This window comes from Alosa pseudoharengus, unplaced genomic scaffold, assembly GCF_046254945.1.
Source record: "Alosa pseudoharengus isolate Yale_2024_CS ecotype anadromous, Long Island Sound unplaced genomic scaffold, YU_APseudo_1.1 YU_APseudo_1.1_scf_2, whole genome shotgun sequence".
NCBI classification, from domain to species: domain Eukaryota; kingdom Metazoa; phylum Chordata; class Actinopteri; order Clupeiformes; family Clupeidae; genus Alosa; species Alosa pseudoharengus.
The window spans coordinates 48828211-48852029 of NW_027468663.1; the positions used below are offsets into that span (position 1 = coordinate 48828211).

Genomic DNA, 23819 nt, shown 5'->3' on the forward strand with positions numbered 1-23819 from the left:
TCGGCCCACCGGCCCAACGTTGCAAGGGTGGTTTTTCCCCTCACAGTTGCTATGGGGAAACGAGACGCCCACCATTCAACCCGAAAAAAATCATATAACCATTTCAATGACTTTGAAGCTGTTCAGGTAAGGTAAATTAAGCTAAAAAATCTGCATAGTTCCCCTTTAACATATCTTCAAAACCAAGAAGATTCTTTTTTTTATCTTGTGGCATGACTCCTTTAAACCCTTTTTGGCATTGTTGTACAACAATAAAGACCAGGCAGCAGTGGATGCAAGTTGTAACTACATCCTTTAAAATCACCTTGGATAAAACAAAAAAAACACAAAGACACAAACAAATCCATTTTTAAACTGTTTATGTTTCTAAGTTAAGCATTACATTACCATTGACCCTAAATACACAATAAATTATAATGAACATACGGGATAAACATATTTAAAAATCACATTACTGTCTATAAAGAAGTTATCATGCCCTGGGGCAGCCGTGGCCTACTGGTTAGCGCTTCGGACGCTTCGGGTAATTCAACACACCTCTGCCATTAAGCTCAACTTTGCAACTTTACAATTTTACAGTTTTGTTCTTTTACTGTAAATCTTGTAAATGAGCAGTGTTCATTCAGTGTTCATTGTGTTGTACACTGTTGATGATCATACATCACCATACCATACTGACTTGCAATCGGACCCATGAACTTGCAGTGTCTCGGATTGGGAGGCAGGTATGTCAGCAAGAGGCTAAAAGTCATGGGTGCTAGCATCTGTTGTTAGCACATCTCTCAAGGTATCAGGAGGGAGGTTTACTCACTGCACAGCTCTCATACTGGCTGGCTACCGTTACACTACCATAGAGTGCGATGTCACCTATATGACCTGTTTTATTTTCACACACAGTACTGATGACCGTCCGGCACCATCTTTTGCTGGCTTGCAACAACCAAAGATGACTTCTTTTAGTAGTCAGGAACGGACAGGATTATCATCTGATGATATGACATGTAATCATCAGTGCAGCTGCCTATTGAAAAAAATTTAAAGACAGGGTTGTTATTTGCATACATGGACACACACACACACACACACACGGTAAGTAAGGACACTTACTTTCTCCTCCGCTGGTAGTAAAAGTCAACAATCCAATGCACCAAGAGGGGCCAAGCTATAGCAAGAGACATAGTGGCTGGAGACAAGCTGAAGGGCCACCATGACGTCCTCTAAAACAGACATAAATCTCCCGCTTTAGTTCTGTCTGACATGCTCATTTACAAGATTTACAGTAAAAGAACAAAACTGTAAAATTGTAAAGTTGCAAAGTTGCAAGCCTAACAGTTACTTATTCTGGTAGGCCTAGATGTTTACAATGGTCAAACAATGTAATCTTTAAAAAACAAATGAGGGTTCACCCCTAATCAGTTCATTAAACACTCACAACACATACTGTAGTATTACTCTTATATAATGTTACCTTTTTTGTTTCATTCATAAGCTGCTCCTCTCTGAGTACTAAGGACTTTGTCTGAAAAATAATAAAACAATCCAAATGTGTAATAGGCATCTGATGTTGGTTAGGATAGGAAAAACTAGGGCTGTCAATCGATTAAAAAAAAGAATCTAATTAATTACATACTCTGTGATTAATTAATCTAAATTAATCGCATATATATTTTTTGCTGAGAAAGTATTTTAAATATTTAAATTCAAATGAATCATTGAACAATCAGCATTAGTGACATTAAAGTTCAAAAACTCTTTTATTATTATTTTCACTGTTCAAATAATGGCCATAATAATCTATGATATAAGCTAATATGCTGAGGAAATAAATTCAAAAGTGCTTCGGGAAGAAGTTTTTTTTCACATACAAGGCATTTCAGGCCACATATATAACCTAGGCTAGGGGACACAATGAAAATAAATGAATACTCCCCTCAATGTCTACTAAGGAACAGCAACTAAGGAACAACTAAGGAACGTCTTTTCAAGCACAGAAAAAGTGTTGTACACTGTTGATGATCATACATCATCATGACACTTTTCTCCTGTAAGATTGTCAGTATTTCGTATGGTTTCCTTTGTGACCATGGATGGCTATTTAAACTTGACTTAAATATTTAAACATGACTTAAACTTGACTCACACTTGTGGACAGTCATTTTAGACCATGATGGATGTTTAAAACAAGTTATTATTTTAAGACTTTGATGTGTGCTATGATGTGTTGCAAGTTTAGACAATTACCCAGCGCCAGAAACCAGACAGAACTATAGTCATGAAGTGCTTATTGTTTTATTGTCATGAAGTTTTACTGCTGAAATGGATCCTTACAAATGTTCGTACCTGTGTGTTCCTCAGGGCCTCTAGTGTGTTCAGCCTCTGCAGCACATCCTGCATGTCTGCCTGTAGACGTGTGAGCGCTATGACAACATCCTTGTTTATATCTCCCACGGCAATGTGCTTGCTCCTCTGAGCTACCTGGCAATCTGTCTCGCTGTGAGAACATGGTTCTAATCCAAGTGAGCTACCGCCTACAGGACCAGGTTTTAAAATGGACAAAAATACAATATTAGGTATCAAAGATGACATGTTTTCCATAGCACGCTATGTTCACCATGGGGAATTAAGTAATTCTGACTTAAAGTAATGATGCATCATTAAATAAATAATCTCCAACACATGGCTAAAGAGTCTCACCTAATTATCACTAATAATCAGTAGAGTAACTGAGACCCCACCTTCCATCTGGACCGAGCCCTGGTCTGGCTGGACTGTTCCATGAGCCTGAAAGTAGGGGGGACTGTGTTGTGGGTTTGGTTCCTGATTCCCACACTGACCGGCCTTGTTCCCTCCCTGTGGATTCTGCCTTCTGGCCCGACCTCCTTCAGGCGTTGCCAGCGAGATCCTGGGAACTGTAGCACCCTTGAGCAGGAAATAGGGAGCATTTGCCAGAGTATGACAACCATGATAAATGAAGTCAGATCATACAGTCACTGCAACACAGTTGAGAGGATGATGCAGCCAAAAGCCATTTATTGAACAGCAAAGAAAAGGCCAGAAGTTCGATTTACAGCTGCACCAAAAATACAGCCCATTTTCTTCTGTTCTGTTTGTTTGGTTCAGTTAATATGTAAGCGTTTTCCCTTGTAGCCTACATGCCATTCTAGTACATTTATCTCTGGGGAGATTTTCCACAGCAGATGCTGATGCCAGGAACGATTAAACATGTGATTAAAATAGAACTCACAAACAAAGTGTTTTATGAACTAGAATTTTTGGTTGAACAAGAGTAAACCCAACATATAATTATGTAATTCATGTGCAGTCCCTCCTGTAATCATTCTGAGCCAAGCACAGGAAAGCCTTACTTCCTCTGGAGCGGGATGTTCTGAGGAGTCACAGTTCACCTCATTATCTGCAGCCTGAGTGTGGTGACTTTGTCCAGAGGCCACCCCATTGTCATCTGTTAGGGGAATATCAGATCACAAACAGACACATCACTATGGACACTATGAGCACAACAGTGACTAACATAAGCATCATGGTAAATGATGAACTACCATTAAGTTCTTGGAATGCTATATTACTGGAGTGAATCCATCAGGAAGAAGACTAGCAAATCTACAGTACTTAATAGAATCAGCGTATTTTAATTGACCACTACTGCTACAACCACCATTTGCCACTAGCAACATCCGCATGCCAAAAGACAAACACACACACACACACACACACACACACACACACTAGAGTCCAGAGAGGAAACTAGCACATCTCCAATGAGAAGGATCAGGTGCACTTCAATTTAACCACCACCACTTATAAAAACCTTATAATCCATTACTGGCTTCAGCCAAAGGGCAATGCAAACACAAACAGAGACCAAAACAAAGAAACACACACACAAATATATTAAAGACTCTCTTTCACTTAATTTTTCCTACAACCCAGGCATGGTGGTTGTCCTTACTGGATATGTGTGCATCAATGCAGCAGACGAGTTTCTCAGCTGGGGACTCCTGGGAACAGGCCAGCTCTTCATCCTCCTGGGTGCTGAGGGAGCTGGTAGTGCCATCGCTCAGCGAGGAGCTGCTTTTCTCCACACTGGCATTATCAACGGGAGACCCACCTCTCCACCAAGTTACATCCACCACTGGTCCAGTAAGGTCCACACACTGGTAGTCTGAAAGCAAGACTTGAGAATGTAACATCAGGGAACAGAGCTAGACAGAGTGCAATCGATCAATCATGGCATAAGAGGAACTTATGTGGTGTCAGACAGTCAATGCTGAAAGCTAGGCACAAACAACCACAGGCCTGAAATAACTTTCAAAGAAATGACATTTACAATTCATGGATACCTTCTTTCTCCACCAGCACCACTTCCATCTCATTCTCAGAGTCATGTCCATCTCCACTGTGTTCCTCCTCTTCCTCTTCCTCTTCATCATCACCTTCATCACCTGCTTTCACTCCACATTCAGTGTCGTTGAACTCAATATGTCCACTGACCAAATTCTTATCAGTTTCTGAAGGAGGTTCAGATACCCAAAATGAGAAGATGAAATTGCACTCCACTAAACAAACACATACACAAATCCTTATTTTGCATCATCCCACACTCCTAACAGCACGGACTTTGTTTTTAAGCATTTATACCCTTTTGTCATAAACTTTTTGGCTAAATAACACAATGCCTATCAAACTACGTTATACAAATTGAAATCCCTGCTGCCATGGAAAGAATCAGCACTCTGTATGTCATGGGTCATTCCACGTCAATTCAACCAGGGCCCACGCACTTAGGTCTCAAAAAATTCTGAAACTACCAGGTGTACCTATGTTATCCAGGAGACACACTGTAAAATTACTTTTATGTTAGATCAATACTTTCCAAGATACAGCCAGTTTTACAGAAGGAGGGGGGGTGTCGATTTTGTTCAGCCTCTTTTTTTTGTCAAAGTTCACAAGCCCATAGCACAAGAACTAAACCATGTAGGAGGCTCACATTTTGCATGCTGGTACATAAATAGGAATAGTAGGTAGCAAAATCGTCACATTTGGTCTGGATGATCCTGCATGGTCATAGCTGTCCCTCAAAGTTGATCAAAATTTTATTGGAGTTTTTGGCTGGGCTCTGTTTAGGCCTTCAGAAGACATATTTGTCAACATAGGCTCTTCATTTATTTAGACAAAAATCGACACCCCCCTCCCCCTGTAAAACTGGCTGTATCTTGGAAAGTATTGATCTTACATAAAAGTAATTTTACAATGTGTCTCCTGGGTAGAATAGGTACACCTGGTAATTTCTGAATTTTTTGAGACCTAAGTGCGTAGGCCCTGGTTGAATTGACGTGGAATTACTCTCATGCCTTCTATTTCAAATGAGAGGATTAGAAGGTAATTAAATTAAGAACACCACTGCTGATGCCAGTGGCGTGGTTGGTACATGGTGATGCAGTTTCAGATAACTGGCTGCATTTTGTCATTTCTTCTTTCTCTCTTATTTCTTATTTTGACCACTGAAACAATTCAACATCAAAACCCTAAATTTAGAGTTGTTTGACATATGAGCAAATATCACAGCACATTGTGGTTTTGAATACAGAATATAACTAGCATTAGTTTGATATGGAAAACACTATATCACACTATTGTATTTAACATACCTCTGATGAACTCCACTGATCCCACTAATACACCATCGTTGTCAACAAACTCATAGAAGTTGTCAAGAACATCAAGTAGTTCTGACACCTCTTCAGTAACGGGAAATATCTCCAAAATCTGTCATGGATGACACATTATATTTAGAATAGAAAACTGAACATGCTCATGTTTCTGAGAAAACTAAAGAAGGGCTTACCAGTTTAATTTCTTGAACATACTCCATCATGGCTTCCTCTTTTGTCATGCTACCTAAAGCTTTCCATGCTTCCCTGTAGATAGGTGAGTATAAACTGGTTATTTTATAGTGAGGTATTAGGATTTAGGCATTTATACTCATTATATTCATATTTATCTCACTATATATATTTGACAAATTAATTACATTTTCTTTCTGCCTTATGTTGGAAGCCCTCTTTCTCTATACATTCAATCAAAAATCAATCATTTTTTTCATTAAATATAATAGCACATAATTGGGAACCCTGTAAAACACCTCTTTAAATGCCTTAACATGCTATCTTGGTTTACAGGACATCTCTGTTTCACTCCTTCTCTTACAACAAATTGATGAAGTGGTAACATGTCTTTCACGCTATTTTGACAGCTTATTTGTTTATAGAGAAAGTCTATTTGAACTATGGTTTAGCCTACATTAAATTTTGTACTAAGGATCAAGTGGCTAAATGTAAATATGCTATTAAGAAATAATTATCAATGTATGCAGCTTACCATTTGGCTTTCTCCTCTGAATCCCAGGAAGTAGGTTTTGAGACATCACAAGGACCATGTGTAGCCTGCTTATAGTAACTATAAAACACTCGCATCATATCTTGTGAGGGTTGATATGAGCCTGTTGAGAGGAACGAGTAGGAGATGGTCTAATGTGTGGGTTGTGTATATTAACAGATTGATGTGAGACTGATGTGCTGCACAATTTGAGAATCGTAGTGTAAGTAAAATGTATAGAACTTCAGTATAGGCTATGAAAATTAAATTATAAAACGCATTAGCCTATAAATACAATAAAATACAGGTCTAGTGCAATAAACATACAGCATATAGGCCTACGTGTGTAATGAAGTTCACTACAATTCCTCAAAGTTCATATTGGCAATAGCGCTACAAGGATTTATTTTTTTACTGGACTAATTACAACATTTAAATGGGTGTTTCTCTTCAAGTGGCAGGCTTAAGTGACACCCATGACCATAACTCATAAAAACAACGGGTCTGTCAAAATGTGGACCATGGTGCACTCACCGTCAGGCGGTAGATTTTCTATCACTTTTACAGCAGCATCAAACCGGAGATGGTGGATAGATTTGTCAGTCGCCATGTCACTACCTTGGACAGTTTACAAATCACTCTACAGAGGCGACAGTAAGTTCAGAGTAAACAGAGAGTAGGCTTGACTACATGTGGAAGCTTGTTACATGAATATGATTTGTGGAACTGCAGAAACAAAATAATGTAGCCTATTGCAAGAAGTTAAAAGACGGTGGTTGTTGCCCAAGTCTAAATTACCTGTTGATTAGGCTACCTGTATTGCAATTTAATTGATCGGATAGGCTACTGGTGAAACGCAACATGACTGCATCGTTATTTCAATTTAACACCAAGTGCAATAACTGCAAAATAGGCCAACTCGAATCAAGTGTAGGCTACTTACCATCGACTGAGGCATATTATGTGGATAAACTACTGCCACTACTTCTGTCAAGAACATATGTTGCAAAGGACACTCTGGGAAATGTAGTAAAAAAATGGACGTTTTGCCATATCTCTTTGCTGACCTTTTCCTACGATATCCACAATGCTTTGCGAGGGGTATTTAAAATGGATGCATACATCCCAAAGGGGGGGCTCTCGTGCGGCTAAAAGCGCATAGTTGATCGCCAACGTAATCTGGCTGGAGTATGAGGTTGTAGGCGTAGACTACTACAATATGTAAAACCATTCCAAAATAACCTGTCCTTGTTGATAGGGTATATAGGCTACCTTATGCCTATTTCATATTTTTGCGCGTTTGCTTGCCATTCTTGGCATTCTTCTAAAGTGAAGCACTGTCCAGTTCATTAACAATAGCTTTAAGCTATAATATTAGGCAATAGGCTATAATATATCACACGTTTGACCACTAATTCAAATATGTATTATAGCCTAGCAGGTTGGACACATTGTTTTTTACCGCGCGTAAAATCCGCTCTCATCTTCAATAGGCTACAGATTAATCATTATCCCTTACAAACGAATTACATTTCACCGCGCTGATTTCACCGCGATGAATAATGTGGTGACTGTCAGAGCGAGGCTAGGAATCCCACAATACCAGGCGGGGGAGCTCCCTCTTCGACTGGAGCTGAACGGGGTTCAATGAAAGCAGAGAGAACAAGTAGAATAGTAATGCGGAGGGATGTAAGATGGCAGAGCTACAAATGCTGCTAGAGGAAGAAATTCCGGCTGGTAAAAGTGCTCTTGTTGAGAGCTATCAGAATCTATCAAGGGTCGCAGAATATTGTGAGAACAACTATGTACAGGTAGGTAGAGGAACGCTTTGAAATATCATATATTGTAGCGAGCTGCCTTGTCGAGATAGTGGAAATTACTGAATTGTGGGAAAGCCGGAGACAGGAAATGTATCCCACCGATCAGGGGGAATATTTAGAGGATAAAAAGATTTTTCACGGTGACAGATAACCTATAATGGTGTATTTTTCTTATTGTGGTAGGGATTTTGTCCATATTTCTGTTCTCGTTCGTTATTCTCGCTTATTCTTGCCGAGCTACATCACTGATGCACACGGGTTTGAGTCCTCATACAGTCAGCCACAAAGCTGCGCGGAGGGTGTGTCTATGATCACTCCGGGATCGGATACGTTCTCTTCCTTGCATGTTACAATGTAGCGGATTTAGCCCACCAATTTGACAGTCTGAACTGATAGTTCAGGCTGCTTAAAAAATGTAGGCTAAATTTACATTATATGTCTATGTCGGTGTAGGCGTGCCTTCCAAAGTAGTCTGCTTCACCGCCTGATTGAACGCATGCAGCACATGCTATATTGTTCTTCACACATTGCAGAATGTGCTGGTGATGTTTTACAGCATCCACACACAAAGGCAGTTATCAACACGCTTGTCATTTGTGTCGATCGAATAACATCGAGGAAAACTACAAAGCAGACTGATTCCGTTTCAACATCAGACCGGTTTCTGAGCTTGCTTATGAGCTTGCTGCCACAGCGTAGGCTATGCGATCGATGCGACAGCCTTAGACTATAGCCTATTTTCTATTGACCTTAACGTTATTCCTCCGTGTGTGTTAAAATAAACTGATATATGGCTCTGTGCAGTTGTACCTAATGTATTCTAGGGGATAGCCTAATTTCAAAAATTTGCCTTGGAGCCTACATTCAGATGTCTTACTGTACAGATATTGAGAACAATATAAGTCCCACATATTAAGGCCTGACCTGAATATATTTGATGGGCCTAGTCCCACATCAGTTGCATGCTTCAGAAGTGTGAGGTAGATAATGGTTAGGCTGTATTTCTCTGTGACCTATGACAGAAATATTCTATTGAGATATTTTTGAGACATGTTGTGTAACAGCTTGTAACTGTAAGACACATAGGCCCAACTCTTACCGGCATATGAATTCTTGAATTTCCCCTAGGGATCAATAAATTATATCTATCTATCTATCTATCTATCTATCTATCTATCTATCTATCTGACCAGCTTGATCGCACATTATCTTGCATGAGACATTGAATGTGCATGTTTGTGTTACTGGCTTCAGTCATTCATTGTTCTCTAGTTATTATTCCTATGATCCCGAAAAGTAAGAGACATATGACAGAAATGTTACTGGTCTCAAGAAAGACAAATGTACTGTGATGTGTTGTCAGAAAACACAGAGTAAGCTTACATGTTGCAGGACAGACACTAAGACTGGATTGCATTTGAAAGAGGAAATGTATGTCCCAGTTTAGTCGCTCGAAAAACAAATTGAACTAAAAGAATGATGAAAGACTGGCCCTAAGTGAGCATGAAGAAATGATGTAGCAGGTCAAAATGCCAGATCAGGTCATCACTAGTAGTGACCAAATGTAGACAGAACTACATGTAGTTACTGCTATGAATAAACATGCTTCAAAACACAATTTTGCATCGTTAAGTAATATTAAAATGAGTTTAGTGAAACTTGCCATTCTGGTTTTCTGTTTAGCTCAGTTAAGTGCACTCTCCTTGATGAAACCTCCCTACAATTAAAACCTGAGAATATTCTCTGCCACATTTAATGTTTTTTTTTTTTTTGTAGTAGGACAAACTTAGTATCTGTGATCATCTATTGACCGTCTATAACATGACCATTACTATTACCATTGACTAACCTCCTCCCATTTACATACTGATCAATGATGTATAGATAATTTCATGTACAAGATATCCAGAGGGTGTCTCTTGTGCAAATATGTCAAAATATTCTGAAGTGATGCTAATAACATTGCCAGTAAGAAGAGAAAGACAACGGTGTTGAATGGCTATAACACAATTAGAGTCTCTATTATAAAAATGGAATATTTTGGATAATGGTTGGGCTCATTTATACTCAGTGCAAAAATGTTGCAGTTTTATTTTGAGTTGATTAAAAGTAGTTAATTGTGTAAGAGATTGTAAAGCCATGGCATTGTTTATAAGTATATGGCAGAGCAGAATGCACCGATTTGAGGGAAATTCAATCTATAACTCAGAAGGGTTGACTTATGTCTGGGAAAATACAGCAAAATATGACCAGTTGAAGTATACTGACTTTGTGCTGGATGACATATGTGTCATCTCCTAGTTTGTGAATTGTGATACACACACACACACACACACACACACACACACACACATGAACTCAGTCGCTGGATATCAGTCTCAGATTGTCTCATAGATATTTCAATCATGACTTAAGAGGGTGTGCTCCTCGAGTTCTCAACTGAATTCAGATCACCCCGTTCCCAAGCAGGCTTGTTTTCTCTTCATTTTTGATTTGCTCATTCTTGGTATGAAGTCATTGATGGATTCATGATGTTCTGTCATAGATGGAAATTGTTAACCCAATTGTTCTGGACTATTTTGTTTTAAATGTCGGGAGAATTTCCATAACTAATTTTATTGTAGAGCACATCTACAGGCAAAAATGATGTTGTGCTTTTTATTTACAGTGCGTTGGTGATGTTTGGAGTAATGGAACTGAGTTTTGTGCCATAGCACTGTAAACAGTTCCAAGAGCTTGGCCTCTGTGCCTTGCAGGCCCCTGGCCTCAGAGACAAGTGAGCTGGGTAGAAGGGAGGGACTCGTAAAGTCACAGGCAGGTCAGGGCACAGGCCAGCAGCCAGTGCTGCAGTCCAAAGCCTCAGTGCCATCAGCGTCCACCCAGTTGGGTCATGCTAGGTGGTGTGTGTGTTTTCAATTATACGCTTACATTTAATGGAATGCTATGATCCGTCATGTCATCTGGATTTGCATTAAAAAAATTAAATGAGCATCCTATGTAAAAATGTGATTTGAAGTGAGCATTTGTCATACAAGTATTTTGGTTTTGACTTGGATGGTTCTACAGAGACCATATGTAGCTTGGTTGGCAAACCAACTTTTCTAGATTCAACATCATCCTTTTTTTTCAGTGAAAGTGTTTCCTTTGCTAAGCTTGCTCAGAGGGCTATTGGCATAGTCTGCTGCCTATAGCTGTTAGCTAATTACACTGCTATTCAGGCCATATTTTTCCTTAGCTCTGATTAGTGTGTCGTGAAAGGGTTTAATTAGAATCAGTGCAGGCAGTCTGTAAATGGAGTAAAACAGTGTCTGTATACGTCAGCATTAGATCAAAGTGTTGTATGTAGTGCAGCCTACTTCCCTGTATGTCCATTTGTGTCCAATCCAATTATGTTTACATGGTCACAACAATATATTTCAGCCATAGGATATGCTTGTAGAAACAGACTTGATGCTGTAGGCCAGTCCCCACACAGTGCTCCAAACCATGCATAACTGTGGAGAATATAAGGATGGTGTCTGTCAACTCTCATGCTGGTATATTTTTATGGCCATGGTGGCTTGTAATAAAGTTGTTATAACAGTTTTACATTGGTGTGGCCAAGCTATTAGTGGCATGTGTATGGTCAATATACTTATGATATGCGTGCATACCCAGCCCTTTCTGCGTATTATTTAAATGCCGTGCAAATGAGAGATGATATGTCTGGTGTCCTCATTATCCATTATAGACCAGATGAGAAGGCCTAACTGGTCCCAAGTTTGTTCTGTTGGTAAGTATCTGTTCATCTTCCTCTCTACTTCCTTGATGATGATCTCTCGTCCTCTTGACCCTCTGTTATTCAAGGCACAGGACAAGAGGAAAGCCCTGGAGGAGACCAAAGCCTACACCACCCAGTCTTTGGCCAGTGTAGCCTACCAGATCAATGCCTTAGCCAACAATGTACTGCAGCTGCTGGACATCCAGGCGTCCCAGCTGCGCCGCATGGAGTCCTCCATCAACCACATCTCCCAGGTTAGTCGCACGCACGCACGCACGCACGCACGCACCCACGCACCCACGCACGCACGCACGCACGCACTTAATTTAAAGGTTTCAATTATGTTGACTTGAGTCATGAAATGAAATCTTTCCATTTGCATCTCTTCCTGAGAGCCTTTCCCTATTGGGGCTCATTGGGTAGATGTTTTGCCAGTCTTTGCCACAGAGAACAAATCTTGCTGATTTCTGCTGTGAGTCAGAGTGTCCCAGTGGTTGGTTTGGCAGGGCACATCCATTCATGTTAACCTGACTCACTTCTGCCCTAAACCATGCAATCTGCCCTTTGCCTTTTGAATGGCTTTGGTTATTTGAGAGTGTGTTGTGCTATGTCATCTTCCTGGAAGCTCCATATTACTGAAAATGCTTTCTTAGTCACATGGCTGCGAAATGTTGCCTCATTGCCTTATTGTGAGACATTTTACTCGATAGTCTTTTGCTTTTTAGCATTACATAGATGTAAGTGCATTCCAAGCCCATTTTTTGTTAACTTTTTGATTGCAATGATGCTTTTTTGCATGGTGTAATATTGAAATTTGCTCGGTTACATCCTCAGAGATAAGAGTTATATTGATGTCGAAAGACTTTGCCTCTAAACATTCTCCTCACAGCTCCAGCATATCGTCAGTGCTCAGGGGATGATGGAACTGCCAGCTGCATACTAATAATGTTAGTGTTTGTGACCGATGATAGCTTACTGCTTGTGTCACGTCACTAAAGGGCACTGGTGGACAGAAAAGCTGTTTTATGCATATTATGCACAAAGTGTTTTATTTGTGCTTTAGGTCTTGGATGGGGATGGTTAGTCTATATCCTTATAAATATCATTGAAGCTGCATCTCAAAACTGCTAATAGGACATCACACTAATTGTGCTGCTAAAATAGTGTTCATCCTTTGTCAGAGAGGCCATTATGTTATAGCACCTATGTGGTTGTCTTTGTCTTATGAACTTGTTTTCTGTGTTGTTTTCAGCACTCAGTCAAGTGTCCCTGAACTCAGTCTCTCTACATGCAGGAAATGGTTTGTGATTTGTCAGACTTAGGTACTGAATTTGGGTGTGACCACCATGTTTCCTCTCTTTAAATATAGTGTATATAGTCACCATTTTAACTCTGAGAACACTTGTGTACAGCTTACTTTACTTGTCAATAGATGCTGTTGAGATGTAACAACTGTGACAGCAACTTCTGGGGTTTACCCTAACCCAGCCTTAATCTTTACCACTGCAACTCTGAGAAATTTAAAACTCCTATTTTAGACAAAGCCAAAATCTACCCCAACAGCTTTATAATTCTGCATTTGTGTTGTAGGAGTGTGTGCATCTGTTAGACAGGGCTGAGGCAGTAGGAGAAGCTACTTCTATTTATGAGTTTCTCAATAAAGCTGGCAGATGGAGCAGATATAGGATGTTGGTGGTTATCAGCGGAGACGGTTAATCAGCCCCTTTATCTGTGTCCTCTGTCTCTGTCTTTTCCTCTCACCTTCTTTTTTCTTGTCGGGGGGGATTTCATTCTGATGGTTTGGCTCCACCCACTAACCTTAAGATGCTAAAAGGGTTTGCGGCCGTCTGAAAAGAGACTCTGCTGTTTTCTGCCCCGATGCTCTGTTCCTGGTGACAAACCCGGTCACTCAGAGAATAGCACAAACAGCCAAGCCAAGCCAACCCAACAGGCTATATTTCATTTCTTGACGTTCACAGCTGCACTTGCTCAACCGTAGACCACCCCTAAGCACTGATATGGATTCATAATGAAAGTTAGCCGTATTACAGATATCATCTCTGGTGCTTTCATGTGGCTCAGCCCCCTTCTTTTCAGTTGCCACTGTTGTTAAAAGCCCTCTGTCAGAGTTTGCGCCAGTTGTGCAGTCAGCTGCATGATAGCTGGGTTTAAGTTGGCATCAGGGGTAAAGAGGTCAGCTGCATGATAGCTGGGTTTAACTTGGCATCAGGAGTAAAGGGGTCAGCTGCATGATAGCTGGGTTCAATTTGGCATCAGGGGTAAAGGGGTCAGCTGCATGATAGCTGGGTTCAAGTTGGCATCAGGGGTGCCGAAAGGGTTCAGCTACCTTATGGATTGCCGGTCAGAAAAATAACCCTGTCACTCTGAGGATATAATTAAGACTATTGCCTGATCAAACTTACATGATTGGTCTAGTTTAATCAGCTTGAGCTGTTATGAGTGTGTGCCAAGTCTCTATTACAGAATAATTGGGTGATAACACCATCCGATCCCTTGATTCGATTGATCTCTTGAACCCTATGATTTTTTTGTACCTTCCCATGCATGTAGAATGTATGGTGTTTTGAGCAGACTCATTGCTGTAGTTTGTATCAGCAGGATTTCAATGCTTCTTAATATCTACCACAGCCACTAGTGGATGATGCAGGTGTTGTGAACCAAGTCTAACACACCTGGTTTCATCATTTACTGTAGGTCCCAAAAACCATGATACAGTTGTTAAGTGTTTGTGCTTGGTGTGTGAAGTGCTTGTCATCAATGCCTGACTTTCTCCTCCTTTTACACCCTGGTAAACAGACTGTGGACATCCACAAGGAGAAAGTAGCCCGACGAGAGATTGGAATACTGACCACAAACAAGAACACGTCACGGACCCACAAGATCATCGCTCCCGGGAACATGGAGAGGCCAGTGAGGTACATTAGGAAGCCCATAGACTACACCCTCCTGGATGATGTGGGCCATGGTGTCAAAGTAAGATACCCCCCTTCCTTCCTGTGCAGTTTACACTGTTTGCTATTGTATTGTTGCTACAATTGTTTTGTGAAATGTTTGAGAGTCATTGGAACAACGACATGCAACATACACAAAGCCATGCTCTGATGGACATACAAGATAAATTATGAAATCTGTCTTGGTGAGTGAGCAGATGTGCGGCATGTGTAGCCCTTTTGGTCCGTTTTGGAGAGGTATTCAGACGCCCACATTCTTGACCTGGAAAAAGCAGGGAATGGTTAATTCACTTGGGGCTAATGCTGTGAGAGCTATCTGGCGAGAGAGAGACAGAGGGGAAGAGAGAGAAGGGAGAGAAAGACAGAGTGAGAGTAAACTGGGCCAAGACCCCCCCCCTCTCCTTGTGATCTGTGGGAAATGGACCCTCCATCCCATCTCTCTCCTCTCTCTCCTTTTCTCCTACCTATCTAGCTGCTATTCTCTTTAGCTCAGTGCATGATTATATATTTCCTACTGTTTTCCTTTAGTTGCTAGTGGCTTGTCTGTTAACATAGACCTGATTATGTTTCAGAGGAAATACTGACTGTATGACAAAGCACTGGTTACTGACTGTGTCTCTGCCACAAATAAAGGCATTTGGGAAATGAAGCCCCCTAATATGAATATGAGGAGCTGTTGCTTGATGGTTGCTATTTGAGATCCCTCTGACACCTCTCTCAGCAAGAGGTGTTGAATAATTAATGACCATTGACATGAACCCAGTGCCACCACAGCAAGACCAAAACTGCAATGCATCGTCCACTGCAATGAGCCATATTGTTTGTTTCCACGTGCAATGCCTGTGATGATTATTGATTATGTAGTCTGGGGTTGGGGGGGGGGCATCAAGTCTTTGGAATACAGAGCAAAAGCGCTTTCTCTCTTTCACTCTCTCTCATCCCCCTTTACTTTCACTCTCACTTATACTCTCAATCTCTCCATTTATCACTGTATCTCTCACTCCCATTCACTTTCTCTCTCTCTTCTTCTCCCCCCCTCTCTCTCCCTCTCCTACTAACCTTCACTTTCTCTCTCTCTCCCTCCTCTCTCTCTATTCCTCCCTCTCTCTCTCCCTCCCTCCCTCCCTCTTTCTTCCTCTCTCTCTCTCTAGTTGCTGCCTGTGAAGGCAGGGCCTCATGTGGAAGCTCAGCTCTGTGCTCCACTGTTTGCTGTGTGAATAGCTCTCCAGGCGTCCAGCACTCTCCCTGGGGCCTCCCCTCACGCCATGAATACGTTACCGGGGTCCCGGACTTGATGCTCATCAAATGAGTCATCTCTACGCCCCAGTCAGACGTCCGCGACCTCTTTAACACAGGGACCTCTCCCACAGAGTTTACGCCTCAGGGAGCAGCCCGCTATCCTCACTAGATCCGCATCGGCGGGTGGAATGCTCCACATAGCTAAAGGCCAGATCACCGCACTGGGCTGAACCCGACAGTTTATAGATCATGTCTTTTTTAAAGAGCTCCCATCGGTGCCTGTTATCACTATACCTCTGCTCATGATCACACTGAGGGGCTGAAATCTCTCTCATGTAGAGGGGGACAGTAAGCACATGCACCCCACAGAATCAGGAGATGATGCCTTTCAAAATGGCTTCGTGTACCCCCCCCCCCAAAAAAAACGAAACAAAACAGCAGGTGTTGACTACTGCGCTAAAGTAATTTCCTGTGTATTATCCGCATTGTGTATAGGCCGCAGGACAGTGTTTTATGCAAGTTAAAAGAACCATAATTGATAACATGTTATCTGCCCCCGTGTATTAACCTCATAGCTGAAGAAATTTTGCAAAATCAATGTATAAGCCACGGCTAATGGTATTCCTATCAGTCCTTCAATGGTGTTGAAAAGCGCCAACTTTCTTGGAAATGCATAACAGCTTGCTACCACATTTGACAAAGCAGTCTGTCAGGGCAATGCCAGTTCCGGTTGATGTACTGCCAACTCTTATCATGTGGTGGGATCAATAGACTGTGGACCTCAATATAAACAAGATATCTAATTAATTACCATAGATTTTGTTCAGCAGCTTTAGCAATAGCACATTCACAATCAGAACATAGTGGACTGCTGTCTTCAGTGTTATTTTATATAGAATAAACAGTTTCTATTGTGCCTCATAGTCTCTATGGCTCCAAAGGCTCTGACCACTTGTTGTATAACTTGCTGTCTTTCTCCTCTCTTTCTGCTGTCATTAAGTGGCTAAAAGCCAAGGTAAGTGCAGCTCATCCCTGTTCATGCATTGGTGTTCAATGAATTCATGGAATTCAGATTCCATTTATTAGACTGACAGTTCAGATATTGCCATCACATTCACTTGAATAGTGTCAGTTGAACTTTTTCTTAGTTGGTGTAGTAGACAAACAGATCTCTTTCAGAATAAACATTGAACTGCCTTCTGATGGTATTATGTCTAAGGATGTGTATATCTCTTTTTACTGTTCTATGCTCCACTACATATTATCTGTAACAACATCTGTAACTACAGCAACCAACATCAATGCATAGCACACGGCATTAATCCTCTCTAACTTACATGTTTGTGAATGTTACTGCAGCAACATGGCAACAACCAACCAGCCAGAGGAGGAACCTTATCAAGGACAAATCCGCCCACGCAGAAGCCTCCGAGTCCACCAATGGCAGGCCGCGGAACTCTTGGGTAGGCACAGGCCATTTCAGCTGCTACAGTCTGTCTGATTTGATTGTACACCAACACATGCAGAGGTGGAGAAAACTCAGACAGACAGGAAAAGTGCTGTCTGCTATTCTGTAGTAGGACAGCCATTATAACCATTATAACCCCCATTGGGGTATGTGTTTGTCAGTAAACAACAGTGTTTCTTCCCCACGTTGTCTACCACACTAGTTGTTGGTTATCAGTATGCACCATGGTCAGCGTGGAGTGTTTACTGTTGACATATGGGCAACTATAGTCGTACTAATTAACTAATGGTGATAAATACTATTGTGCTATACTATAATACTATAACTGATAAATACTATTGTGCTATACTATAATACTATAACTGATATGTGTTTGTTTTGGCACATGTACACACATGATGGTGGAGGATCATGTCTTTAGGCCACACTCTCGCCCTTGAAACACATTCCACACGGGCTGATCACTGTGGTCTGCCAGCGGAGGTGGCTACAGTCGATGTGACTCACATGACGGTGTGTTTGTGTGCTGGGCAGGAGGAACACCCCGTATAAGACCCTGGAGCCGGTGAAGCCTCCTGTGGTGCCTAATGACTACATGACCAGCCCCGCCAGGCTGGGCAGCCAGAACAGCCCAGGCCGCACCGCCTCGGTCAACCAGAGGCCCAGGACACACAGGTAACCCTCCAACACACACACGCGCACACACACGCGCACACACACTCACTCATGCTCTCTCTATCTCACACACTCACACACTTTATCATACTCACTGTCTCTCTCTCTCTCTTTCTCTCTCTCTCTCTCTCTCACACACACACACAAACACGCGTGCGGGCACACATGTACACACACGCACGCACATGCGCGCACACACACACACACACACACACACACACACATAAACACACACACACACACACACACACACACACACACACACACACACACACACACACACAAATACAGTATAATTTGCTTATGTAGGTGCAAACACAAATAGCCACAGGGACAAAATATCTTGTCCTCCCCAACCCATGCTACAGTATATCCCAAGCACAAACACATGCACAACCATGCAGCTGGAGAGATAGAAACACTGAACACACAAACCCCCCTTCTGCAACGTATCCAACTAATCCTGCATTAATCACACACACACAAGCCAACGTAAGCAAGTCAATTAGAGGAAGAGATTACGGTTGTGTAACCTCCCAAAAACCAGCCTCTTCTGTTTGCTGATGTGTCCCGTCATAATGAAAGGATTGCAGCTTGCACTGGTGGGGTCAGACGGAGGTGGGGGTGGTGGCACAGGGGAAATGTAATTATAGACTGTCTGTTGGAGTGCTGCTGGATCCTCCCTCATAGCCCTGTGGTGATGGAGAATATCTCTGATTCATCTTGAATTTTTATCTTGTTTCATCTTGGATTTTGCTCAAAGGAACGAAGCACTTTAGCTTCAATGAAGTTTGTCAGGGCTCCCGAATATTTGCAAGGAGAATATTTGGAAGGAGCTCCAGATTGTGTGAAGGGGTGGATGGGTTCACCCACTGGTAGAAGTGGTGGTTCTATTCTTCTCTTTCTGCCTGTCTCCTCCTCTCATGTTTTCATCTCTCCAAAAAGCACCACACACAAATGAAGAAAATATTTGATGCCACTATTCATTAAATTACTCTCTGACTGTGCGGTGGTGGTTTCACCCGTCTTGTGTGTGTCTGCAGTGGCAGCAGTGGAGGCAGCGGTGGTCGGGAGAACAGTGGCAGCAGCAGTGTGGGCATCCCTCTGGCTGTGCCCACACCCTCACCACCCACCAGCATGGCATCAGGTACGCCACCACTCGCGCTCCACAGGGGGGTCGGCTCAATACGCTCACACCACTCATCCGACTGACTGAGTACTGCTCATTCACCTTGGACTCATCTTATTATCTCTCTTTTCTTTCTTTCCTTTCTTTCTTTCTTCCTTTCTTTCTTTCTTTTCTCCTAAATCCCTCCCTCCTGTCCCCTCAGCGTCGGCGGTTCCGCAGGGTCCAGGCCTCGGCCCTGTGCCCATGTCCCAGTTTGGCACCATCTCCCGGCAGATCTCGCGTCACGCCTCTTCCTCGGCCTCCATGGTGTCGGCCACGGGCACGTACCGCCGCGCGCCCTCCGTCTCCTCCTCCCAGTTCACTTCCGCCCCGCCGGCCCACGTCAACGGGGGGCCCACCTACACCCAGAACTCAGGTGTGCTCCCTGACCCTGCTGCTGCTGCGGCCCATGGGCATCTGCACTGTCCAGTGTAGCATGTCACAAAGATCCATGATGAAGGCAGTCTAAATGCAACAAGAAGTATAGAGGAGAACTCTGCATTGCTGTGGATTGTTTATATGTACTTTTCAATTCATTAATTCACTATTCACATGATTTAATAATTAACCCTTAACAGTCTATGTATCAGATGCACGTTTCCATCTGTATGTGTAAGTAATATGTAAAGATAAATAGTTTTGAGGTGATTAACATCCTACTGTTGTACTATTTCTTCCATTCCCACTGGTGTGGAGTTCACATTAATTGGTCCACATTTTAGTGTAAAGTAGGGAAACCACTTCAGCACAGCTCCCATTTACTCATTTGCGACCCATGATTGGTGATGAGTGCTCCTGTATCAGCAGTCTTCTGCCCAGTCGCACCTCATCCCCCTCTGATGTTACATGGTTGGCAAATGAGGTTTCCTTCCTTCTCACACTGCCGTCGCTCTGGTTCTCGTCTTGACCACCGCTACTGATTTGACCTCTGTTGATGTTCCCATCTCTTTTTTTTTATGTTCAGCTCAGTCTCCTAGTGCTGTCTGCCTGTCTGCTCACCTCTCTGCCTGTATGTCTGTCTGTGTGCCTACCTGTCTTGTCTGCCTGTCCGTCTGCTCACCTGTCTGTGGGGCTGGGCTGCTGCCGCCGCCACCTCCAGTGACCGCAGCTCCGCCGCCTCCTCCTCCTCCCATGGTGCAGCTCACCCCTCAGATCCCACTCACGGGCTTCGTGGCCCGGGTGCAGGAGAACAGTAAGTAGGCGCTCGGGGCTTCACATGCCCACACCACCCCTCCCCCCTCACCCTCCCCCCTCCTCCACCAGCGCAGAGGCTTGCATCTCCACCCGCTCCTCCTGTCCCAATGCCTCACCACAGCAGATGACCAGATGACTTTAAGTTGCAGTGATCTGATTAAGACAGGAACATGTTGACGACCCGTAGTCGATGAAGGAAACCACTCAGCTGTGTACACTGGCTTGGTGTATAGTAACTCCTTCATGATAAATTCAGTTGCATTCCTTTTAAATATTGAATACTGAATTGAATACTTCAAATATTGATACTTGCGGTTTTTAGTTAATGCATTTTTTACTGTGCTGCATCCTTTGTTGGACGTTGTTTCTTTCTTCTGTAGCCTCTGCAATGTCAACACTTTGTAGTGTGTGAACCATCTCCTCTGTCCATCCTCATTGTTTCTGTAGTAACTGACAGTCCCTCACCACCCCCACCCCCCCTGCCTGAGGACACGATGCTGTTTGAGGAGGCCAACCCCCCTCCCCCGCCGCCGCCAGTGGACTACGAAGACGAGGATGCGGCAGTGGTCCACTACAGTGACCCCTACGCTGACGGCGACCCTCACTGGGCCCCCAAGACTTACCTGGAGAAAGGTGAGTCGTTCTCCGAGTCTCTTTAATGACCTTGCCTGTCAAGCCAAGAGCTGTGGTGGCCATTATTGCCATCTCTTGTACAAGGAATCTAAGCATGCGCCAATAATATAAGCATGAAAGATCAACATATATTGCAAACTGTTTACTAAACAGAGCAGGACTTTGCCACTGGAATAGGTACAGATGCAAACGCTCAGTTTAAAAGTTAAATCTGGCCAAACACCACATGCCCTATTCTTAACATGGCATATTAGCATAGTTATTATATCTAAACAGGAATGGAATATGCAGCTTTCATTACCTGCCTGAGCCTAAGACCATTGCTCAGCTTTTTGTTATTCTACTGCAGTATACTTCTGTGCAGTACACCAGATGCATCTGCAGACACAATAACAAGGGCAATATCACACTTCCAGCGTCAGCACATAGGCAGTGGTCCTGACGACAACCCCGTCTCTCTTCTTCTGCTTGCCTGTAGTGGTGGCCATTTATGATTACTCCAAGGACAAGGACGATGAGCTTTCTTTCATGGAGGGTGCCATCATCTATATCATCAAGAAAAACGATGACGGATGGTTCGAGGGTGTGTGCAACGGCGTCACAGGCCTGTTTCCAGGCAACTATGTGGAGTCCATCATGCACTACGCAGACTGAGGGAAGTGTGTGTGTGTGTGTGTGTGTGTGTGTGTGTGTGTGTGTGTGTGTGTGTAGGTGTCTGTGTCTGTGAATACACAGGGACTCCTGTCAATCATAAACAAACATTACAAAGTGCATTTGGCTATTAAAGAATGTTTGTTTCTTTTTTGTTATTTTAATGAAAACCTGCAAACCATAACATAACAATGTGTATTTGGGGGTGGGGAGGGGAGGTATTGCTAAGTTGTTATTGAAGGTAAACATGTAAAGATATGAATAATAGTCAGTATATTTCTGGTTAGGTCTTTTTGTTGTATGTTTTGTATATACAGTAATGTGAAATGCAGCTTGTAGGTGGTCAGTAGTGTTTGTGTGTGTGTATGTGTGTCAGTGTCCTGACCAGTCTACGTCATTTGTCCACATGTCTTTTTTCATTATGATCCAGTCTTTTTTTTTAACAACAAAATATTCATTTTATTCAGGTTTTTGTACAAACATTTTCTTATCATTAACATTTGTGCAGAATGTCTTTTGAATGTCATTGCTTGATATTTTTTAGCCTTGCAAAACAAAAATGAAGATTACTGATTTGATTTTGTAGCCTCTTCTGTTTGCCCATGTAATATTCTATTTTGTTGACATGTGTTTGAATGCCATAGAGTATACTTCTGCCACTAGTGTGAGACCGCAGTAGTTCACTGCTGGTGTTGCAGACCAAACCAGGTACATGAGTAACCTGGGAAGCCCGCTAACGTGGTAAGAGCTGCCTTTAAAGTCCCTGTTCTCATAGACAGGTAGTGCTCAGCAGGTCTCTCATCATGTAACCGGCAGCGAGGATCAACACTGACCTGGGATGTCTGACAGATAACCCTTTCATCTTGTTTACAAAATGAGTTGTCTTACACATTTGAATGAGCTCCATGAGACAGCCCCTCCTGCTGGCGACGCCACCTCTCTTAAAACCTCCATCTTGAGAAGGTCGCGTGGAACTGGTGCACCATGCGTGCACTTCTCTGTACAAATTGACACATGCCATACAGATACCTCAGCTGTGAGTGCCATCGCTTGTACTGTCTCAAGTAGGTGCATTGTAAACCCTAGATCCACAGACAGCTTCTACTGATAAGAGTCCACTCCAGTGTGTGTGTGTCTGTGTCAGTGTGGGGTTGAACATGACCATCAGGCCACTTTGCTTCCTCTGAAAATGGCTGCCATGTGCCACGAGGGCTTCATATTTCCTGAATGGATGTCATGACTCAGAGATGAACCACTTTGTGCCATTTGTATAGAGTGAAGACCCATGCCATCACATTTCATACCTGTTCCTTTCCTCAGCGCCCTCACGACAGGTGAAAGGCTGAGGATGTGTAAGGACTTGAGCACATGCAGATGGATGTACAAATGTGATGCCATGACCAAGGAAAGTAATTGTTTTCTGACTTATGCATGTGTTAAATTAGGCCTTAAAAGTATCATGGATATTATTTCTCTTTGATGTGCACTGATTCTTCTGTAACATTCTTAGCCGTTCCTAATCATTGTTCACGGCAAGGTCATATTGCACATACCTCTGTTTTTAATTTTATTTTTGTAACAGAGTGATGTTTCTTTTAAATCAGTCCTTTACATTTTGTAGACTTATTATGTAATTGTATACTTTTGTGAGAGAAAAAAAATCCTGACCTTGGATTGAGTTTTTTGTAATATGTGTGTGTCACAAACTGCTGTTCATGGACAGGCAGTCACTTGCATTTCCAAATGGTATTTATTTATTTTTGCTAGGGATCTGTGAGATTGCAACTCATGTGGAATTGTATGGGTGTTAATCACTGTGGTAAACATTTTAAGGCCTTGTTTTGAG

General features: G+C 42.5%; 2 protein-coding genes across 3 annotated transcripts; one reads left to right on the forward strand and one right to left on the reverse strand.

The window, feature by feature from the left end:
- Window positions 1–348: 348 nt before the first annotated feature.
- acbd5b (acyl-CoA binding domain containing 5b) lies at window positions 349–7004 on the reverse strand. The gene is made up of 12 exons (XM_076296049.1): window positions 6928–7004; window positions 6397–6517; window positions 5864–5936; window positions 5667–5784; window positions 4359–4526; window positions 3968–4180; window positions 3366–3460; window positions 2736–2919; window positions 2341–2528; window positions 1469–1519; window positions 1108–1217; window positions 349–1021 (listed from the first exon to the last, which is right to left on the reverse strand). The coding sequence occupies exons 1-12, from the start codon at window positions 7001–7003 to the stop codon at window positions 1009–1011; spliced, it is 1410 nt and encodes a 469-aa protein (XP_076152164.1). The 5' UTR covers window position 7004; the 3' UTR covers window positions 349–1008.
- A 1013-nt stretch (window positions 7005–8017) lies between these two features.
- On the forward strand, window positions 8018–23021 carry abi1b (abl-interactor 1b). Of its 2 annotated transcripts, XM_076295327.1 has the most exons (10): window positions 8018–8204; window positions 12060–12227; window positions 14791–14967; window positions 17544–17647; window positions 18187–18327; window positions 19371–19474; window positions 19659–19871; window positions 20595–20687; window positions 21137–21322; window positions 21801–23021. In XM_076295327.1, the coding sequence occupies exons 1-10, from the start codon at window positions 8088–8090 to the stop codon at window positions 21974–21976; spliced, it is 1479 nt and encodes a 492-aa protein (XP_076151442.1). In that variant the 5' UTR covers window positions 8018–8087; the 3' UTR covers window positions 21977–23021. The 2 variants fall into 2 exon arrangements, with proteins under 2 accessions (XP_076151442.1, XP_076151443.1); XM_076295328.1 differs by lacking the exon at window positions 20595–20687 and having other exon boundaries at window positions 8019–8204.
- The last annotated feature ends 798 nt before the right edge of the window (window positions 23022–23819 follow it).